At 46.5% G+C, this 23,289-nt stretch overlaps 2 protein-coding genes across 2 annotated transcripts in view; one reads left to right on the top strand and one right to left on the bottom strand.

Moving 5' to 3' along the window:
- The first annotated feature begins 11,353 nt into the window (after positions 1 to 11,353).
- Positions 11,354 to 12,388, top strand: LOC138353775 (uncharacterized protein in mobD 3'region-like). Its single transcript, XM_069307175.1, has one exon. The coding sequence runs from the start codon at positions 11,354 to 11,356 to the stop codon at positions 12,386 to 12,388; it is 1,035 nt and encodes a 344-aa protein (XP_069163276.1).
- A 495-nt stretch (positions 12,389 to 12,883) lies between these two features.
- Positions 12,884 to 23,289, bottom strand: part of LOC138353776 (nucleoprotein TPR-like) — a 55,587-nt gene continuing 45,181 nt past the window's right edge. Inside the window, exon 4 of the mRNA XM_069307176.1 lies at positions 12,884 to 16,602. Coding sequence (XP_069163277.1) covers positions 12,884 to 16,602 — 3,719 coding nt within the window. The remainder of the gene's footprint in view (positions 16,603 to 23,289) is intronic.

Below are 23,289 nucleotides of genomic sequence, written 5' to 3' on the forward strand. Positions count from 1 at the left end.
TAACAAGCGGCCATGGTTAAAATTTGTCGAGAGGGGTATAAATATGACCCCTAACAAACTGTGTTCCTTTGAATTCTGGCAAGCCCCTGAAGTGCCTATGTCCGTCGAATACCCCACACCATTCACCGTGCAAAGTTGAGTGACGCTAGCCCCAAACATCTGACCTCCAGCCTCGCACAAAGATTCTTACACATAAACTGTTGTTTATGTAAAGAGCTGCCTGACACCCAATTCACGGATAACGACCTCCATATATCAGGAGAAATTGACTAATTAAACAGCCAGTGTTGTTTTTAATGTGATTAATTGGCAGGAAGGTAATTATGGGTTTATCCATGATTAACTGGAACTGTTGGGGCGATAACTCATTCATTTCTTTATGGGCATTTTCTCTCTGCTCGCGCCCAGTGAAATACTGACAACGGATAGTCGATATTTGCGTCTGGTGTATTTCCTGATCGTTCATACGTGGAGTGTATGTGGGAGAGGTGTAGGTGGCAGGTGTGGGAGAGGTGTAGGTGGCAGGTGTGGTAGAGGTGTAGGTGGCAGGTGTGGGAGAGGTGTAGGTGGCAGGTGTGGGAGAGGTGTAGGTGGCAGGTGTGGGAGAGGTGTAGGTGGCAGGTGTGGGAGAGGTGTAGGTGGCAGGTGTGGGAGAGGTGTAGGTGGGAGGTGTGGGAGAGGTGTGGGAGAGGTGTAGGCGGGAGGTATGGGAGAGGTGTAGGTGGGAGAGGTGTAGGTGGGAGATACATATACTAGAGGCGTTTGGAAGATTCATGTATGGTAGACGTATTTGACTGGGTACATATAGAGAAGTCTTCCCACATAACATATCTAACTACCCAACCACCACAAGGAAGGGAAGGGAACTAGCAGGAGAAAATAATCGACACGGAATATATATATATATATATATATATATATATATATATATATATATATATATATATATATATATATATATATATAAATATATATATATATATATATATATATATATATATATATATATTAATATTACAAAAAAAGAGTGTGATATCTTGCAATTTGATCTTAACACTCCAGAAATGGTCTGAAAATTTATGTTTGAATTTTACGTAGCCAAATGCAAGGACCTGAGGATTGAAAGAGGAGTGTGAAGACCATTATGCCACCATAAGACGAACAGATTCATACATCGGAAAAAGAAGTGGAAAGGAACTATCAGGGGGGGGGGGGGGGAAAGCGCCAAGCCATTACGACTATATAACACTGGGAAGGTGTCAGGATAAGGATTTGGGATGGGACGGGGGGGGGGGGCGCGAAAGGGATTGTGCCCAACCACTTGGACGGTCGGGGATTGAACGCCGACCAGCATGAAGCGAGACCGTCGCTCTACCGTCCACCCCAAGGGGTTGGACATCGGAAAAGGAAAAACATCTGGGTAGGAACAACCGTGGACATTTTCAAGAGGAAACTAGATTGTTTCCTCCAAGGAGTGCCGGACCAGCCGGGCTGTGGTGTATATGGGGGCCTGCGGGCCGCTCCAAGCAACAGTCTGGTGGACCAAACTCTCACAAGTCAAGTTTGACCTCGGGAGTAGAACAACTCCCAGAACCCCATTAACAAGGTATCAACCAGGTACCTGTGAGTATAGCTAACCCCAATACTGGCGCCAGGTTAGGTTAGGTTAGGTTAGGTTAGGTTAGGTTAGGTTAGGTTAGGCGCCAGGTCACCATACTAGGAGAATAACCACTCAGGCACACAACATACTGACCAGGCCGCGTGTATCCTTCGGATATACGAAAAAAAGTTCTTCTGGCTCATGTGAGACCCACACTTAAATCTGTAGCACCGGCATGGAACCCTCACATTAAAAAGGACAGGGAAAACTAGAGATGGTCTAAACTTATTCAACGTGGCTAGCACCTGAGATGAAGGGTTTGAGCTACGAAGAAAGACTGAAGGAACTGGACCTCACCACTGTGTAGTTGAGGGGAGAATATTAGGGACTTGTTAACGACATACAAAATTCTAAAGAAATTAACAAAATTCACAAATCGGAATAGTTCAGCGGAATGAGAGATCATTGATACAAATTAGAGTCACATATGCGTGCCAGAGGCCTCAGAAAGATTTAGAGTGTATTAAGAGTTGAATAGGTTGGGCGTATAAGTCCTTGAAGCTAACTCGAAACATATTTTAAAATTTAAAATTGTATTAGTCTTTGCATTAATCTAAATGTGATGGGAATGCGGGGCCGGGAGCCTAGCTCGACCATGCAAGCACATCTAGGTGAGTTCACACACACACACACACACACACACACACACACACACACACACACACACACACACTCAACTCAGATGAGTCACAGAGATGTAAGGAAGTTTTCTTTTAGCGTGAGAGTAGTGGGGAAATGGAATGCACTTCAGGAACAGGTTGTGGAAGCAAATACTATTCATAATTTTAAAACCAGGTATGATAGGGAAATGGGACAGGAGTCATTGCTGTAAACAACCGATGCTCGAAAGGCGGGATCCAAGAGTCAATGCTCGATCCTGCAAGCACATATAGGTGAGTACATATAGGTGAGTACACACACACACACACACACACACACACACACACACATTAATCATGAAAGTGCATTAATACACACAATTTATGTCACCCACATAACTCTAACAAATGCCTTTTTAACGAGAGTTTTTTTTGGCGAAATCAGTAACGTAGCGTAAAGTAACGTAGCGTAAAGTAACGTAGCGTAAAGTAACGTAGCGTAAAGTAACGTAGCGTAACGTGGAGTCAATATTACTCGAGTAATATTGGATCACTGGGATGCTGTACTGTGATGAGATGGATCACTGAGATGCTGGACTGTGGTGAGATGGATCACTGGGATGCTGGACTGTGGTGAGATGGATCACTGGGATGCTGTACTGTGATGAGATGGATCACTGGGATGCTGTACTGTGATGAGATGGATCACTGAGATGCTGGACTGTGGTGAGATGGATCACTGGGATGCTGGACTGTGGTGAGATGGATCACTGGGATGCTGGACTGTGATGAGATGGATCACTGGGATGCTGGACTGTGGCGAGATGGATCACTGGGATGCTGGACTGGTGAGATGGATCACTGGGATGCTGGACTGTGGCGAGATGGATCACTGGGATGCTGGACTGTGGCGAGATGGATCACTGGGATGCTGGACTGTGGCGAGATGGATCACTGGGATGCTGGACTGTGGCGAGATGGATCACTGGGATGCTGGACTGTGGCGAGATGGATCACTGGGATGCTGGACTGTGGTGAGATGGATCACTGGGATGCTGGACTGTGGCGAGATGGATCACTGGGATGCTGGACTGGTGAGATGGATCACTGGGATGCTGGACTGGTGAGATGGATCACTGGGATGCTGGACTGTGGCGAGATGGATCACTGGGATGCTGGACTGGTGAGATGGATCACTGGGATGCTGGATTGGTGAGATGGATCACTGGGATGCTGGACTGTGATGAGATGGATCCCATCTCATGAAAGTTGAGGATGGTGTAATAATGTCGATGCAGATGAGACGTGACCTCCATGGCTCACCGCCTATTTGATCGATGTCTCCAATAGCTTCTTGCCTCCCTCTCTCCCTCTCTATCTCTCTCTCAGAGAGAGAGAGAGAGAGAGAGAGAGAGAGAGAGAGAGAGAGTATTTCTGTACCATACCTTGAGGTTACCTTGAGGTGCTTCCGGGGCTTAGTGTCCCCGCGGCCCGGTCGTCGACCAGGCCTCCTGGTTGCTGGACTGATCAACCAGGCTGTTAGACGCGGCTGCTCGCAGCCTGACGTATGAGTCACAGCCTGGTTGATCAGGTATCCAAATATACAACGTTTCATTCACTAAATGCTTGCCATCCATATATGAATCTTTTCTTCTACATTTTTTTCCTTTCAAAAACTCTTTTAATGGAATTATTTTAGTAAAATTTTCACAATAAAAAATTTCAAGAATCTCAAATCATTTTAAGTGGAAATCAATAAATATTAATTTCACAATATCAATGATTTTCATTAAACATTTTTACTGGAAAGAATTACAGGAATTTTCATATTATATTTTAGGATTTATATTAAATTTTATTATATTTTTATATAACATTTCAACAGGAAGGATTATTACTGAACTGTTTTTTTTACAGAAACTATTTACATAAATTTTCCCGCGATGAATCTATTTAAATAAAGCTTAAATTTATTGGTCCATCCCCTTACGTGTCCACGAGGTCTGGACCCCACTATTATGAGGTCTGGACCCTCACTATTATGAGGTCTGGACCCCACTATTATGAGGTCTGGACCCCACCATTATGAGGTCTGGACCCCACTATTATGAGGTCTGGACCCCCACTATTATGAGGTCTGGACCCCACTATTATGAGGTCTGGACCCCACTATTATGAGGTCTGGACCCCCACTATTATGAGGTCTGGACCCCACTATTATGAGGTCTGGACCCCCCACTATTATGAGGTCTGGACCCTCACTATTATGAGGTCTGGACCCTCACTATTATGAGGTCTGGACCCTCACTATTATGAGGTCTGGACCCCACTATTATGAGGTCTGGACCCCCACCATTATGAGGTCTGGACCCCACTATTATGAGGTCTGGACCCTCACTATTATGAGGTCTGGACCCTCACTATTATGAGGTCTGGACCCTCACTATTATGAGGTCTGGACCCCCACTATTATGAGGTCTGGACCCCACTATTATGAGGTCTGGACCCCACTATTATGAGGTCTGGACCCCCACTATTATGAGGTCTGGACCCCCACTATTATGAGGTCTGGACCCTCACTATTATGAGGTGTGTGTGTGTGTTAACTAATAAGTGATCCAAATGAATGTGTTTTAACCAGTGACAATGACCCAATCATCAACCAACACGGTGGCCTCAGCCGCCAGCGCTCTGTGAAGGGAATTATGGGTAGTTAGGCTCTAATTTAAACTTTTTTTCAGGCTCAACAATTGCTTTGTAATGTAACATATATATTTTTGCCTCCTTTTTGTGTTTTATCCAGAACAACAACATTATCAAAGTGTTTGTGCATTATTATTATGTGTACTCACCTAGTTGTGCTTGCGGGGGTTGAGCTCTGGCTCTTTGGTCCCGCCTCTCAACTGTCGATCAACTGGTACTCACCTAGTTGTGCTTGCGGGGGTTGAGCTCTGGCTCTTTGGTCCCGCCTCTCAACTGTCGATCAACTGGTACTCACCTAGCTGTGCTTGCGGGGGTTGAGCTCTGGCTCTTTGGTCCCGCCTCTCAACTGTCAATCAACTGGTGTACAGATTCCTGAGCCTACTGGGCTCTATCATATCTATACTATAAACTGTGTATGGAGTCCGCCTCCACCACATCACTTCCTAATGCATTCCATTTGTCAACCACTCACACTACCACTGGTGTACAGGTTCCTGAGCCTACTGGGCTCTGTCATATCTACATTATAAACTGTGTATGGAGTCAGCCTCCACCACATCTCTGCCTAATGCATTCCAACTGTTAATTACTCTGACACTGAAAAAATTCTTTCTAACGGCTCTGTGGCTCATGTGGGTACTAAGTTTCCACCTGTGTCCCCTTGTTAAATAATTCATCGTTGTCTACCCTGTCTATTTCCCTGAGATTTTTGCATCATCAGCAAACATTGAATGGAGCGAGTCTATTCCCTCTGGGAGATCATTTACATATACCAGAAACAGTATAGGTTCAAGGACTGACCCCTGCGGGACTCCACTGGTGACGCCTCGCCACTCCGAAACTTCACCCTTCACAGTGAATGTGTATATGTGTGTTTGTTTGTCTTTACTATTTATGCCTATTTGCTACAAGTACCTGTAAGATCGAGCTGTTAGCTCTTGGACCCCGCCTTTCTAACCAACCGATGCCTCATGTCCTAACTCGTGACTTATTCTCTATATATGCACCAACTCTTGACTCTATCAAATTTACTACATATATTTTTTCTCTCTTGTCTCTCCACCCGTTAATGTTCCGTTGTTGCTCCTCGTTTTTAAATTAAAATTAAAATTAAAATTTTCAATATTGGTGTATTTCTGCGTCTCGGAACTTTCGCGTGATTTAGTTAAGCTCCCTCGAGTTGCACAATAGTGAATACACTCTTAACGGACCAGAATCCTGGCGAGTCCTCGTATCTGTACAAAGGATGCTAAATACTACAGAGAAACATAAAGGAAAGAGTTCTCTATTATTTGAAGATAAGTTTGTGAGAGCTCTTGAAAATGGTCATGTTTGAAGGGTAAAAGGTTTTGTAAAATTGTGATTGTGATGTTTACAACTTTTTTCTGAATCATCTTTAAGCTTGTGAGTCAGTCTTAAGCTTGTGAATCAGCCTAAAGCCTGTGAATCAGTCTTAAGCTTGTGAGTCAGTCTTAAGCCTGTGAGTCAGCCTTAAGCTTGTGAATCAGTTTTAAGCTTGTGAATCGGCCTTAAGCTTGTGAATCAGCCTTAAGCTTGTGAATCAGCCTTAAGCTTGTGAATCGGCCTTAAGCTTGTGAATCGGCCTTAAGCTTGTGAATCAACCTTAAGCTTGTGAATCAGCCTTAAACTTCTGAATCAGTCTTAAGCTTGTGAATCAGTCTTAAACTTGTGAATCAGCCTTAAGCTTGTGAATCAGCCTTAAGCTTGTGAATCAGCCTTAAGCTTGTGAATCAGCCTTAAGCTTGTGAATCAACCTTAAGCTTGTGAATCAACCTTAAGCTTGTGAATCAGCCTTAAGCTTGTGAATCAACCTTAAGCTTGTGAATCAGCCTTAAGCTTGTGAATCAGCCTTAAGCTTGTGAATCAACCTTAAGTTTGTGAATCAACCTTAAGCTTGTGAATCAGCCTTAAGCTTGTGAATCAACCTTAAGCTTGTGAATCAGCCTTAAGCTTGTGAATCAGCCTTAAGCTTGTTGTCGGAAAACCCGACACCATTTAATAATATTATATGCAATTTCCAGATAATATTGCTGTTGTGTTGTATACACAAGTTACCCATAGAAAACGTAGCTTGTAGTGGACTTTTCCGTCAATAGAAAACGGGATATCATTGCCACGTAGTACTATAAATTCACCAGCTATTTTGTTGGGAATTATTCTTAAATACATTAGTCTTTGGACTTTTTATATCATAAAAACATCTCATTTGAATTAACTTAATTATCAGTATCAAAATAAAGTAAATGTGACCCTTCTATCACTTATTGACATCTAGACAGAGTAAGCCTGGAGGGTCAGTGGTGAGGGTAGAGGTCAGCCATTGTTTGTTAAGACCAGAGGCGCAGGGGAGCAAATTCAGCTCCTATAATTTATCTTGGACTAGGGAGCCGGTCGGCCGAGCGGACAGCACACGGGACTTGTGATCCTGTGGTCCTAGGGTTCGATCCCAGGCGCCGGCGAGAAACAATGGGCAGAGTTTCTTTCACCCTATGCCCCTGTTACCTAGCAGTAAAATAGGTACGTGGGTGTTAGTCAGCTGTCACGGGCTGCTTCCTGGGGGTGGAGGCCTGGTCAATGACCGGGCCGCGGGGACACTAATGCCCCGAAATCATCTCAAGATAACCTCAAGAAGTGTTATGGAGATCAAAGTGTTCTACCATCATCAACACGCTGTCAACCACCACAAGGGAAGTGTCCTACCAAAACCTGTTTATCTAATCATTTCTTCCCAGTTAATGTTAGGTAGATAAGGGCGAACCGGTTAGAATGCGAACCAGCCTCATAATAAAGGAAATTAAGCCTTGGTCCTTATTATTTAATATACAGTGTTTTCTCCGATATAGCTGTCATATATTAGGATTCCGGCTTTATAGCTAGTGCCTTTTGACAGGTCAAGAAGAGGAAGTAAGCTTGGTACATCAGTTACCAGGGTTGGTATATCAGTTACCAGGGTTGGTATATCAGTTACCAGGGTTGGTATATCAGTTACCAGGGTTGGTATATCAGTTACCAGGGTTGGTATATCAGTTACCAGGGTTGGTATATCAGTTACCAGGGTTGGTACATCAGTTACCAGGGTGATGGAAGCTAGCCTCATACGAGGATAATTTGGTGTCTACATCCCAGTTATACCTGGTGGACTAAGCCTGTTGTTCAATAAGATAAGGAACCTCCTCAATTTATATACTAATATATGTAGTTAATACTGTAGTTTGATTGGCTGCATATATATCAATTTTATATAAACCCCCCCCCCCCCCTAATGTGTAAGGATCGATTTGTGAGATTATTGCAGAAATACAGTCCACTTAACATCATACAAATTGCTATCGAAGTATATAAATTAACGTAAATATAAATTCTATATAAATTCATATAAATTAAATAAATATAAATCTCACAGGTCGTTTCCCACACTTGTGAATCAATCTTAAGCTTCTGAATCAGCCTTAAGCGTTTAAATGAACATTAAGCTTTTGAATCAACCTTAAGCTTGTGAATCAACCTTAAGCTTGTGAATCAACCTTAAGCTTCTGAATCAGCCTTAAGCGTGTGAATGAACCTTAAGCTTTTGAATCAACCTTAAGCTTGTGAATCAACCTTAAGCTTGTGAATCAACCTTAAGCTTGTGAATCAACCTTAAACTTCCGAATCAACCTTAAGATTGTGAATCAGCCTTAAGATGGTTGATTCAGAAGCTTAAGCTGTGCAAGTTTTGGGGTTATCATGGAGAACGTTTAATGTCTTGAGATGGAAGACTTTATTACACATTAGAGCAACATTTCTTACAGAATTCCTATGATTTCGACGAGCATAATGTTTGTGTTAACTCATTTATGATCTGTAGATTCCCTGTCGTTGATGGGCTCCCTAGGTCCTCACCTGGCACCCTCACCTGGCACCCTCACCTGGCTCCCTCACCTGGCACCCTCACCTGGCTCCCTCACCTGGCACCCTCACCTGGCTCCCTCACCTGGCTCCCTCACCTGGCTTCCTCACCTGGCTCCCTCACCTGGCTCCCTCACCTGGCACCCTCACCTGGCTCCCTCACCTGGCACCCTCACCTGGCTCCCTCACCTGGTACCATCACCTGGCTCCCTCACCTGGCACCCTCACCTGGCACCCTCACCTGGCTCCCTCACCTGGCTCCCTCACCTGGCACCCTCACCTGGCTCCCTCACCTGGCTCCCTCACCTGGCACCCTCACCTGGCTCCCTCACCTGGCACCCTCACCTGGCACCCTCACCTGGCTCCCTCACCTGGCTCCCTCACCTGGCACCATTACCTGGCACCATCACCTGGTTCCCTCACCTGGCTCCCTCACCTGGCACCCTCACCTGGCTCCCTCACCTGGTACCATCACCTGGCTCCCTCACCTGGCACCCTCACCTGGCACCCTCACTTGCTATAACACAGTGATGTACTGGTCTCACGACTACTGGCTCCTACAAACAACTCTCTACCATAAAGACTGTATAAGGATCACCACAGCTGTGTATTTATGTGGCGACAGAGGTCATGCGCCAGCACTCAGGTCCTCCTCTCTGGCGGGTCTCCGGGAGGACTCCTCCCTGCGTCCATGGACTCGTCATCATTCTCGCCTCCTCGACACTGCCATCACTCGTCTCCGGATTGGCCACACCTGCCTGGCCGCACATGTCCATCGTCTACGGCTGGCAGACTCCTCACACTGCCAGTGGTGCCCGACCCAGGAGGATACACTGGAACACCTTCTTCTTCACGGGCCAAGATTTCACAGCGCTCGCGTCAGACTACAGAGTGCTGTTTGTAGGCTGAATATTCCCTGCCTCACTGTTCCCGTTCTCCTTGATGGGCAGACGGGACAGCGCTTCAAATTCGTAGTCCTGAGGTCCCGGGTTCGATCCCTGGAGGAGGCGGAGACAAATGGGCAAAATCTTTCTTTCGCCCTAATGTTCCCGTTCACATAACAGTAAATAGGTACCTGGGAGTTAGACAGCTGCTACGGGCTGCTTCCTGGGGGTGTGTAACAAAAAAGAGGTCTGGTCGAGGACCGGGCCGCGGGGACACTAAGTCCCAAAATCATCTCAAGATAATCTCAAGATGATAGAGCATCCGATCCCTCGATCGTCGTCGCTCCTAAATCATCAACAACAACAACAACAACACTGTGGCGACAGGTGTCTTGGCTTTGATGGTTGTTGACATCTGTACAGTCCTCCCTGACCGGTGTATAAAGGCCAAAACTGCATGTCACCAGACTTCACCTGACATGGTTTAGTTCATAAGACGCTGAACCAACTCAGAACTAATACATTCATACAGGACCCCTCCACCCCCCCTTCACACACACATATATATATATATATATATATATATATATATATATATATATATATATATATATATATAATATTGCACTTTCTACTTCTCAGTTGTTCATAGAAAAAAAACTGTCAGAACTTTTTTCTCTTTTATTTTTAAAATATAAACCCTATTAGTCATTTAATTGTGAATTACAAAATCCCTATTGAGGTCCCAATTTCCTAAGAAATATTCAGAAACTTATCTATTGAGAGTTTCATCACAAGCCTTGCCGACCTGTCAATGTGTCAACATGATCATTGCCGACCTGTCAATGTGTCAACATGATCATTGCCGACCTGTCAATGTGTCAACATGACAGTAGCCGACCTGTCAATGTGTCAACATGACCATAGTCAACCTGTCAATGTGTCAACATGATTAATAATATAATAATTTATTCATTATTGCTGTAATTGACAATGTTAAGAAATATATATTTATAATGGAATATAATTACCATTCTGTTTCTATAACCAACCTGGACGGTATTTCTAGTTTTGGTCCACACGACGTACTCCAAAAGCTGTGGTGTTTTCACGGGAACTAGCGTCCTCAACTAGGCCTAATAACCTGCCCATAGGCACTATCATTCCCGCCACTAGGCCTACTAAATGTTTACAAACACCTTGTTGTGGATATCAGTGTCACGTGGACAAGGGGCCACGTGCAATTGGCATATGTGAATAATAGATATCATTGACCGAGTATCCGCAGGTATAGTGCCGGCGGTTATAGGAATCTTAACATATTTAGTATAGCGTGTGCTGCTTTTACGTGCAATGGATGGTGCATTTTTTTTTTTAAATCATGTTTTTATCTGTTATAGGTAAAAACATGTTTTTTTAGGTATAGATATATAGATTCATGACATCTATATAGTGTGTATATAAAAACACGCTCGTATGCGAATGAAACGTTCTGTTCGAATTTCAAAAGCACAGTGTTCCATTCTGCAATGTTCATGTTGATCCATGTTACAATATTCCATGCTATAATCTTCCATGTTGCAATGTTCTATGTTGCGATGTTCCATGTTGCAGTGGTTCATGCTGCAATGTTCAATGCTACAATGGTTCGTGCTACAATGTTCCATGCTACAATGTTCAATGCTACAATGGTTCGTGCTACAATGTTCCATGCTACAATGGTTCGCGCTACAATGGTCCATGCTGCAATGGTTCGCGCTACAATGGTCCATGCTACAATGGTCCGTGCTACAATGTTCCATGCTACAATGGTTCGTGCTACAATGTTCCATGCTACAATGGTTCGCGCTACAATGGTCCATGCTGCAATGGTCCATGCTACAATGTTCCATGCTACAATGGTCCATGCTACAATATTCCATATTGCAATGGTCCATGCTACAATGGTTCGTGCTACAATGGTCCATGCTACAATGGTCCATGCTACAATGGTTCGTGCTACAATGTTCCATGCTACAATGGTTCGCGCTACAATGGTCCATGCTGCAATGGTCCATGCTACAATGTTCCATGCTACAATGGTCCATGCTACAATGGTCCATGCTACAATGGTTCGTGCTACAATGGTCCATGCTACAATGGTCCATGCTACAATGGTCCATGCTACAATGGTTCGTGCTACAATGTTCCATGCTACAATGGTCCATGCTACAATGGTCCATGCTACAATGGTTCGTGCTACAATGTTCCATGCTACAATGGTCCATGCTACAATGGTCCATGCTACAATGGTTCGTGCTACAATGGTCCATGCTACAATGGTCCATGCTACAATGTTCCATGCTACAATGGTCCATGCTACAATATTCCATATTGCAATGGTCCATGCTGCAATGGTCCATGCTACAATGTTCCATGCTACAATGGTCCATGCTACAATATTCCATATTGCAATGGTTCGTGCTACAATGTTCCACGCTACAATGTTCCATATTGCACAGCTCTGTTTGTATATCCCAACAAAAAATAACCCAGGGGGGGTGGGAGCATTTTATGGTTGGTGTCTATATCTTGGCCTTGATAGCTGTGCCCTGTGCAGCTGTGCCCTGTGCAGCTGCCTCTCCCCTCCCTGAGCACAAGCACAGCAGGAAGGAACATTTTTCTCCACAAACGGAAATTTTTAATGAAAATATCTGACGAATGTCTCACAATAGGACTCCTGCCTGAACACAATTATTTCCTTCTTCCAACCATTTTATTCATGGTTTGATGCCTTTTCTTAACAGGCAGAGAGAAAAAAATAGTTCAGGCGTCTCTCTCGTGTATATTTTAACAATATATATATTTTATGTGACGCCAGAGAAGTGGAACATAAAGGAGAAGTGTAGGTGAAGGAACTTTACAAGCAGGCCTATTTTGGCAAGCAGAAATAAAGCAAAAACAAAAATTAAAGCAGAAAATAAAGCAGATTTGTAGCTAGCATAAACTCCAACATCATAAACTTTACTAAGAGCTTCACGTTACTGCTTATTATAGTCAATGTCTTTACTTATAACATTATTTGTTGCTCGAATTCGTTAAAATCACGAGAAAAATATTTTACGCTTGTTCTCTATTTTTTATTAGATTTATGCCACTGAAATACAGTCAGGTGTGTCAAGGTCCTCGTCAGGTGTGTCAAGGTCCTTGTCAGGTGTGTCAAGGTCCTCGTCAGGTGTGTCAAGGTCCTTGTCAGGTGTGTCAAGGTCCTCGCCAGGTGTGTCAAGGTCCTCGCCAGGTGTGTCAAGGTCCTCGCCAGGTGTGTCAAGGTCCTCGTCAGGTGTGTCAAGGTCCTCGCCAGGTGTGTCAAGGTCCTCGCCAGGTGTGTCAAGGTCCTCGCCAGGTGTGTCAAGGTCCTCGTCAGGTGTGTCAAGGTCCTCGTCAGGTGTGTCAAGGTCCTCGCCAGGTGTGTCAAGGTCCTCGCCAGGTGTGTCAAGGTCCTCGCCAGGTGTGTCAAGGTCCTCGCCAGGTGTGTCAAGGTCCTCGCCAGGTGTGTCAAGGACCTCGTCAGGTGTGTCAAGGTCCTCGCCAGGTGTGTCAAGGTCCTCGCCAGGTGTGTCAAGGTCCTCGCCAGGTGTGTCAAGGTCCTCGCCAGGTGTGTCAAGGTCCTCGCCAGGTGTGTCAAGGTCCTCGTCAGGTTTGTCAAGGTCCTCGTCAGGTGTGTCAAGGTCCTCGCCAGGTGTGTCAAGGTCCTCGCCAGGTGTGTCAAGGACCTCGTCAGGTGTGTCAAGGTCCTCGCCAGGTGTGTCAAGGTCCTCGTCAGGTGTGTCAAGGTCCTCGTCAGGTGTGTCAAGGTCCTCGCCAGGTGTGTCAAGGTCCTCGCCAGGTGTGTCAAGGTCCTCGTCAGGTGTGTCAAGGTCCTCGTCAGGTGTGTCAAGGTCCTCGCCAGGTGTGTCAAGGTCCTCGCCAGGTGTGTCAAGGTCCTCGCCAGGTGTGTCAAGGTCCTCGCCAGGTGTGTCAAGGTCCTCGTCAGGTGTGTCAAGGTCCTCGCCAGGTGTGTCAAGGTCCTCGTCAGGTGTGTCAAGGTCCTCGTCAGGTGTGTCAAGGTCCTCGTCAGGTGTGTCAAGGTCCTCGCCAGGTGTGTCAAGGTCCTCGTCAGGTGTGTCAAGGTCCTCGCCAGGTGTGTCAAGGTCCTCGTCAGGTGTGTCAAGGTCCTCGTCAGGTGTGTCAAGGTCCTCGCCAGGTGTGTCAAGGTCCTCGTCAGGTGTGTCAAGGTCCTCGCCAGGTGTGTCAAGGTCCTCGCCAGGTGTGTCAAGGTCCTCGTCAGGTGTGTCAAGGTCCTCGCCAGGTGTGTCAAGGTCCTCGTCAGGTGTGTCAAGGTCCTCGTCAGGTGTGTCAAGGTCCTCGTCAGGTGTGTCAAGGTCCTCGCCAGGTGTGTCAAGGTCCTCGTCAGGTGTGTCAAGGTCCTCGCCAGGTGTGTCAAGGTCCTCGTCAGGTGTGTCAAGGTCCTCGTCAGGTGTGTCAAGGTCCTCGCCAGGTGTGTCAAGGTCCTCGTCAGGTGTGTCAAGGTCCTCGCCAGGTGTGTCAAGGTCCTCGCCAGGTGTGTCAAGGTCCTCGTCAGGTGTGTCAAGGTCCTCGCCAGGTGTGTCAAGGTCCTCGCCAGGTGTGTCAAGGGCCTCGTCAGGTGTGTCAAGGTCCTCGTCAGGTGTGTCAAGGTCCTCGTCAGGTGTGTCAAGGTCCTCGCCAGGTGTGTCAAGGTCCTCGTCAGGTGTGTCAAGGTCCTCGTCAGGTGTGTCAAGGTCCTCGCCAGGTGTGTCAAGGTCCTCGTCAGGTGTGTCAAGGTCCTCGTCAGGTGTGTCAAGGTCCTCGTCAGGTGTGTCAAGGTCCTCGCCAGGTGTGTCAAGGTCCTCGCCAGGTGTGTCAAGGTCCTCGCCAGGTGTGTCAAGGTCCTCGCCAGGTGTGTCAAGGTCCTCGCCAGGTGTGTCAAGGTCCTCGCCAGGTGTGTCAAGGTCCTCGTCAGGTGTGTCAAGGTCCTCGCCAGGTGTGTCAAGGTCCTCGCCAGGTGTGTCAAGGTCCTCGCCAGGTGTGTCAAGGTCCTCGCCAGGTGTGTCAAGGTCCTCGCCAGGTGTGTCAAGGTCCTCGCCAGGTGTGTCAAGGTCCTCGCCAGGTGTGTCAAGGTCCTCGTCAGGAGTGTCAAGGTCCACGCCAGGTGTGTCAAGGTCCTCGTCAGGTGTGTCAAGGTCCTCGCCAGGTGTGTCAAGGTCCTCGCCAGGTGTGTCAAGGTCCTCGTCAGGTGTGTCAAGGTCCTCGCCAGGTGTGTCAAGGTCCTCGCCAGGTGTGTCAAGGGCCTCGTCAGGTGTGTCAAGGTCCTCGTCAGGTGTGTCAAGGTCCTCGTCAGGTGTGTCAAGGTCCTCGCCAGGTGTGTCAAGGTCCTCGCCAGGTGTGTCAAGGTCCTCGTCAGGTGTGTCAAGGTCCTCGCCAGGTGTGTCAAGGTCCTCGTCAGGTGTGTCAAGGTCCTCGTCAGGTGTGTCAAGGTCCTCGTCAGGTGTGTCAAGGTCCTCGCCAGGTGTGTCAAGGTCCTCGCCAGGTGTGTCAAGGTCCTCGCCAGGTGTGTCAAGGTCCTCGCCAGGTGTGTCAAGGTCCTCGCCAGGTGTGTCAAGGTCCTCGCCAGGTGTGTCAAGGTCCTCGTCAGGTGTGTCAAGGTCCTCGCCAGGTGTGTCAAGGTCCTCGCCAGGTGTGTCAAGGTCCTCGCCAGGTGTGTCAAGGTCCTCGCCAGGTGTGTCAAGGTCCTCGCCAGGTGTGTCAAGGTCCTCGCCAGGTGTGTCAAGGTCCTCGCCAGGTGTGTCAAGGTCCTCGTCAGGAGTGTCAAGGTCCACGCCAGGTGTGTCAAGGTCCTCGTCAGGTGTGTCAAGGTCCTCGTCAGGTGTGTCAAGGTCCTCGTCAGGTGTGTCAAGGTCCTCGCCAGGTGTGTCAAGGTCCTCGCCAGGTGTGTCAAGGTCCTCGTCAGGTGTGTCAAGGTCCTCGTCAGGTGTGTCAAGGTCCTCGTCAGGTGTGTCAAGGTCCTCGTCAGGTGTGTCAAGGTCCTCGTCAGGTGTGTCAAGGTCCTCGCCAGGTGTGTCAAGGTCCTCGTCAGGTGTGTCAAGGTCCTCGCCAGGTGTGTCAAGGTCCTCGCCAGGTGTGTCAAGGTCCTCGTCAGGTGTGTCAAGGTCCTCGCCAGGTGTGTCAAGGTCCTCGCCAGGTGTGTCAAGGGCCTCGTCAGGTGTGTCAAGGTCCTCGTCAGGTGTGTCAAGGTCCTCGTCAGGTGTGTCAAGGTCCTCGCCAGGTGTGTCAAGGTCCTCGTCAGGTGTGTCAAGGTCCTCGTCAGGTGTGTCAAGGTCCTCGCCAGGTGTGTCAAGGTCCTCGTCAGGTGTGTCAAGGTCCTCGTCAGGTGTGTCAAGGTCCTCGTCAGGTGTGTCAAGGTCCTCGTCAGGTGTGTCAAGGTCCTCGCCAGGTGTGTCAAGGTCCTCGCCAGGTGTGTCAAGGTCCTCGCCAGGTGTGTCAAGGTCCTCGCCAGGTGTGTCAAGGTCCTCGCCAGGTGTGTCAAGGTCCTCGTCAGGTGTGTCAAGGTCCTCGCCAGGTGTGTCAAGGTCCTCGCTAGTTGTGTCAAGGTCCTCGTCAGGTGTGTCAAGGTCCTCGCCAGGTGTGTCAAGGTCCTCGCCAGGTGTGTCAAGGTCCTCGCCAGGAGTGTCAAGGTCCTCGCCAGGTGTGTCAAGGTCCTCGCCAGGTGTGTCAAGGTCCTCGTCAGGTGTGTCAAGGTCCTCGCCAGGTGTGTCAAGGTCCTCGCCAGGTGTGTCAAGGTCCTCGTCAGGAGTTAACTGTGAGGTCGTGACTGGACAGTTTACACACACTGTGAGGTCGTGACTGGACAGTTTACACACACTGTGAGGTCGTGACTGGACAGTTTACACTCACTGTGAGGGCGTGACTGGACAGTTTACACTCACTGTGAGGTCGTGACTGGACAGTTTACACTCACTGTGAGGTCGTGACTGGACAGCTTACACTCACTGTGAGGACGTGACTGGACAGTTTACACACACACTGTGAGGGCGTAACTGGACAGTTTACACACACTGTGAGGTCGTGACTGGACAGTTTACACACACTGTGAGGACGTGACTGGACAGTTTACACTCACTGTGAGGGCGTAACTGGACAGTTTACACACACTGTGAGGGCGTGACTGGACAGTTTACACTCACTGTGAGGTCGTGACTGGACAGTTTACACTCACTGTGAGGGCGTGACTGGACAGTTTACACACACTGTGAGGTCGTAACTGGACAGTTTACACACACAGTGAGGTCGTAACTGGACAGTTTACACACATAGTGAGGTCGTAACTGGACAGTTTACACTGTGTAAACAGCTCAGCGTGAGCAGTTTTAACAATCGTTTCCATAACAACTGTTATGAAAACGCCTGTACATAATTGCTCATATATACTTTTACATATATTACACACATATATTACACACATATATTACACACATATATTACACACATATATTACACACATATTGTTTAAGACAGGAGTCCTCTGACTCCTCATAACCTGTTAAAAATATCAAATTCGTCGAACAACTTAACATAACACCGAAGGTAACCTGCAGGGAGTCACGATAACACAAGGTAACCTGCAGGGAGTCACGATAACACAAGGTAACCTGCAGGGAGTCACGATAACACAAGGTAACCTGTAGGGAGTCACGATAACACAAGGTAACCTGTAGGGAGTCACGATAACACAAGGTAACCTGTAGGGAGTCACGATAACACAAGGTAACCTGCAGGGAGTCACGATAACACAAGGTAACCTGCAGGGAGTCACGATAACACAAAGTAACCTGCAGGGAGTCACGATAACACAAGGTAACCTGTAGGGAGTCACGATAACACAAGGTAACCTGTAGGGAGTCACGATAACACAAGGTAACCTGCAGGGAGTCACGATAACACAAGGTAACCTGCAGGGAGTCACGATAACACAAGGTAACCTGTAGGGAGTCACGATAACACAAGGTAACCTGTAGGGAGTCACGATAACACAAGGTAACCTGCAGGGAGTCACGATAACACAAGGTAACCTGCAGGGAGTCACGATAACACAAGGTAACCTGTAGGGAGTCACGATAACACAAGGTAACCTGTAGGGAGTCACGATAACACAAGGTAACCTGTAGGGAGTCACGATAACACAAGGTAACCTGCAGGGAGTCACGATAACACAAGGTAACCTGCAGGGAGTCACGATAACACAAAGTAACCTGCAGGGAGTCACGATAACACAAGGTAACCTGCAGGGAGTCACGATAACACAAGGTAACCTGTAGGGAGTCACGATAACACAAGGTAACCTGTAGGGAGTCACGATAACACAAGGTAACCTGTAGGGAGTCACGATAACACAAGGTAACCTGCAGGGAGTCACGATAACACAAGGTAACCTGCAGGGAGTCACGATAACACAAGGTAACCTGCAGGGAGTCACGATAACACAAGGTAACCTGCAGGGAGTCACGATAACACAAGGTAACCTGTAGGGAGTCACGATAACACAAGGTAACCTGCAGGGAGTCACGATAACACAAGGTAACCTGTAGGGAGTCACGATAACACAAGGTAACCTGTAGGGAGTCATGATAACACCGAAGGTAACCTGCAGGGAGTCACGATAACACCGAAGGTAACCTGCAGGGAGTCACGATAACAAGGTAACCTGTAGGGAGTCACGATAACACAAGGTAACCTGCAGGGAGTCACGATAACACCGAAGGTAACCTGCAGGGAGTCACGATAACACAAGGTAAGCTGCAGGGAGTCACGATAACACAAGGTAACCTGCAGGGAGTCACGATAACACAAGGTAACCTGCAGGGAGTCACGATAACACCGAAGGTAACCTGTAGGGAGTCACGATAACACAAGGTAACCTGCAGGGAGTCACGATAACACAAGGTAACCTGCAGGGAGTCACGATAACACCGAAGGTAACCTGCAGGGAGTCACGATAACACCGAAGGTAACCTGCAGGGAGTCACGATAACACAAGGTAACCTGTAGGGAGTCACGATAACACAAGGTAACCTGCAGGGAGTCACGATAACACAAGGTAACCTGCAGGGAGTCACGATAACACAAGGTAACCTGCAGGGAGTCACGATAACACAAGGTAACCTGCAGGGAGTCACGATAACACAAGGTAACCTGCAGGGAGTCACGATAACACAAGGTAACCTGTAGGGAGTCACGATAACACAAGGTAACCTGTAGGGAGTCACGATAACACAAGGTAACCTGTAGGGAGTCACGATAACACAAGGTAACCTGTAGGGAGTCACGATAACACAAGGTAACCTGTAGGGAGTCACGATAACACAAGGTAACCTGTAGGGAGTCACGATAACACAAGGTAACCTGTAGGGAGTCACGATAACACAAGGTAACCTGTAGGGAGTCACGATAACACAAGGTAACCTGCAGGGAGTCACGATAACACAAGGTAACCTGCAGGGAGTCACGATAACACCGAAGGTAACCTGCAGGGAGTCACGATAACACAAGGTAACCTGCAGGGAGTCACGATAACACAAGGTAACCTGCAGGGAGTCACGATAACACAAGGTAACCTGCAGGGAGTCACGATAACACAAGGTAACCTGCAGGGAGTCACGATAACACAAGGTAACCTGCAGGGAGTCACGATAACACAAGGTAACCTGCAGGGAGTCACGATAACACAAGGTAACCTGTAGGGAGTCACGATAACACAAGGTAACCTGTAGGGAGTCACGATAACACAAGGTAACCTGTAGGGAGTCACGATAACACAAGGTAACCTGCAGGGAGTCACGATAACACAAGGTAACCTGCAGGGAGTCACGATAACACAAGGTAACCTGTAGGGAGTCACGATAACACAAGGTAACCTGTAGGGAGTCACGATAACACAAGGTAACCTGTAGGGAGTCACGATAACACAAGGTAACCTGTAGGGAGTCACGATAACACAAGGTAACCTGTAGGGAGTCACGATAACACAAGGTAACCTGCAGGGAGTCACGATAACACAAGGTAACCTGTAGGGAGTCACGATAACACAAGGTAACCTGCAGGGAGTCACGATAACACAAGGTAACCTGCAGGGAGTCACGATAACACCGAAGGTAACCTGCAGGGAGTCACGATAACACAAGGTAACCTGTAGGGAGTCACGATAACACAAGGTAACCTGCAGGGAGTCACGATAACACAAGGTAACCTGCAGGGAGTCACGATAACACCGAAGGTAACCTGCAGGGAGTCACGATAACACAAGGTAACCTGCAGGGAGTCACGATAACACAAGGTAACCTGCAGGGAGTCACGATAACACAAGGTAACCTGCAGGGAGTCACGATAACACAAGGTAACCTGCAGGGAGTCACGATAACACAAGGTAACCTGCAGGGAGTCACGATAACACAAGGTAACCTGCAGGGAGTCACGATAACACAAGGTAACCTGTAGGGAGTCACGATAACACAAGGTAACCTGTAGGGAGTCACGATAACACAAGGTAACCTGTAGGGAGTCACGATAACACAAGGTAACCTGTAGGGAGTCACGATAACACAAGGTAACCTGTAGGGAGTCACGATAACACAAGGTAACCTGTAGGGAGTCACGATAACACAAGGTAACCTGTAGGGAGTCACGATAACACAAGGTAACCTGTAGGGAGTCACGATAACACAAGGTAACCTGTAGGGAGTCACGATAACACAAGGTAACCTGCAGGGAGTCACGATAACACAAGGTAACCTGTAGGGAGTCACGATAACACAAGGTAACCTGCAGGGAGTCACGATAACACAAGGTAACCTGCAGGGAGTCACGATAACACCGAAGGTAACCTGTAGGGAGTCACGATAACACAAGGTAACCTGTAGGGAGTCACGATAACACAAGGTAACCTGTAGGGAGTCACGATAACACAAGGTAACCTGTAGGGAGTCACGATAACACAAGGTAACCTGTAGGGAGTCACGATAACACAAGGTAACCTGCAGGGAGTCACGATAACACAAGGTAACCTGCAGGGAGTCACGATAACACAAGGTAACCTGCAGGGAGTCACGATAACACAAGGTAACCTGTAGGGAGTCACGATAACACCGAAGGTAACCTGCAGGGAGTCACGATAACATAAGGTAAGCTGCAGGGAGTCACGATAACACAAGGTAACCTGCAGGGAGTCACGATAACACAAGGTAACCTGCAGGGAGTCACGATAACACCGAAGGTAACCTGCAGGGAGTCACGATAACACAAGGTAAGCTGCAGGGAGTCACGATAACACAAGGTAACCTGCAGGGAGTCACGATAACACAAGGTAACCTGCAGGGAGTCACGATAACACCGAAGGTAACCTGCAGGGAGTCACGATAACACAAGGTAAGCTGCAGGGAGTCACGATAACACAAGGTAACCTGCAGGGAGTCACGATAACACAAGGTAACCTGCAGGGAGTCACGATAACACAAGGTAACCCGCAGGGAGTCACGATAACACAAGGTAACCTGCAGGGAGTCACGATAACACCGAAGGTAACCTGCAGGGAATCACGATCAATAATGAAGAATAACTCTGATAATTACTGCTTCAATATAGCAAAGAGATTCCTCCCTAGACCCTGAACAGATCACTCCAGATCACCTCAAATTGTGCCCATCGATTGTCTTCAAGTCCAAACGTAGTCTTGATAGATTATGACATGTAATTGTGTAATATATATGTGTGAAAATATGTGTTTTAATATTATTTCATGTGAGGATCAAGTCCCTTATGCACAAACATGTTTTATTCAATAGCTGTTTCAGTAATTGCATATTTAATAGATTAGTTAAAAGTGATAAAATCACGCATTCAAACAGTAAATTAAACCACAGATGAATATAAACAAATTTAAATTAGATAATCTCTTTTGGAAAATTGGTAACTATATACTCCGGTTTTTAATTCTATAGTGAACACGACTGCAATCATAGAACTCTGGAGTATATATATATATATATATATATATATATATATATATATATATATATATATATATATATATATATATATATATATATATATGTATATATATATATATATATATATATATATATATATATATATATATATATATATATATATATATATATATATATTATTAAATATGACCGAAAAAGTAAGATTAATAATTCTAACACGAATTTTCTCAATCTTTCGTACATTTCTTTTCACTGTTGGAGGTAAATCAAAAATCAATTCTCCAAAATTCATTTTTATTTCTAGTCTGACGCGACACGAGCGCGTTTCGTTAAACTTATTACATTTTCAAAGACTTTAGTTTACAAATACACAACTGAATAGAACTTACGCATCTCCGATTTTATATCTACATTTGAGTGAGGTGGATGGGGTGAGGTGGCATTAATAGGGTATTAATTTCATCAACACAAGACAGAACAAGAGGTGGCATTAATAGGGTATTAATTTCATCAACACAAGACAGAACAAGGGGTGGCATTAATAGGGTATTAATTTCATCAACACAAGACAGAACAAGGGGTGGCATTAATAGGGTATTAATTTCATCAACACAAGACAGAACAAGGGGTGGCATTAATAGGGTATTAATTTCATCAACACAAGATAGAACACGAAACAATGGGTATTGAATAGAAGTGTTTGTAGAAAGCCTATTGGTCCATATTTCTTGATGCTTCTATATTGGAGCGGAGTCTTGAGGTGGGTAGAATATAGTTATGCAATAATTGGCTGTTGATTGCTGGTGTTGACTTCCTGATGTGTAGTGTCTCGCAAACGTCAAGCCGCCTGCTATCGCTGTATCTATCGATGATTTCTGTGTTGTTTACTAGGATTTCTCTGGCGATGGTTTGGTTGTGGTAAGAGATTATATGTTCCTTAATGGAGCCCTGTTGCTTATGCATCGTTAAACGCCTAGAAAGAGATGTTGTTGTCTTGCCTATATACTGGGTTTTTTGGAGCTTACAGTCCCCATGAGGGCATTTGAAGGCATAGACGACGTTAGTCTCTTTCAAAGCGTTCTGTTTTGTGTCTGGAGAGTTTCTCATGAGTAGGCTGGCCGTTTTTCTGGTTTTATAGTAAATCGTCAGTTGTATCCTCTGATTTCTGTCTGTAGGGATAACGTTTCTATTAACAATATCTTTCAGGACCCTTTCCTCCGTTTTATGAGCTGTGGAAAAGAAGTTCCTGTAAAATAGTCTAATAGGGGGTATAGGTGTTGTGTTAGTTGTCTCTTCAGAGGTTGCATAGCGTTTCACTTTCCTTCTTATGATGTCTTCGACGAAACCATTGGAGAAGCCGTTGTTGACTAGGACCTGCCTTACCCTACAGAGTTCTTCGTCGACTTGCTTCCATTCTGAGCTGTGGCTGAGAGCACGGTCGACATATGCGTTAACAACACTCCTCTTGTACCTGTCTGGGCAGTCGCTGTTGGCATTTA

This window comes from Procambarus clarkii, chromosome 59 (assembly GCF_040958095.1).
Source record: "Procambarus clarkii isolate CNS0578487 chromosome 59, FALCON_Pclarkii_2.0, whole genome shotgun sequence".
Lineage (NCBI taxonomy): Eukaryota > Metazoa > Arthropoda > Malacostraca > Decapoda > Cambaridae > Procambarus > Procambarus clarkii.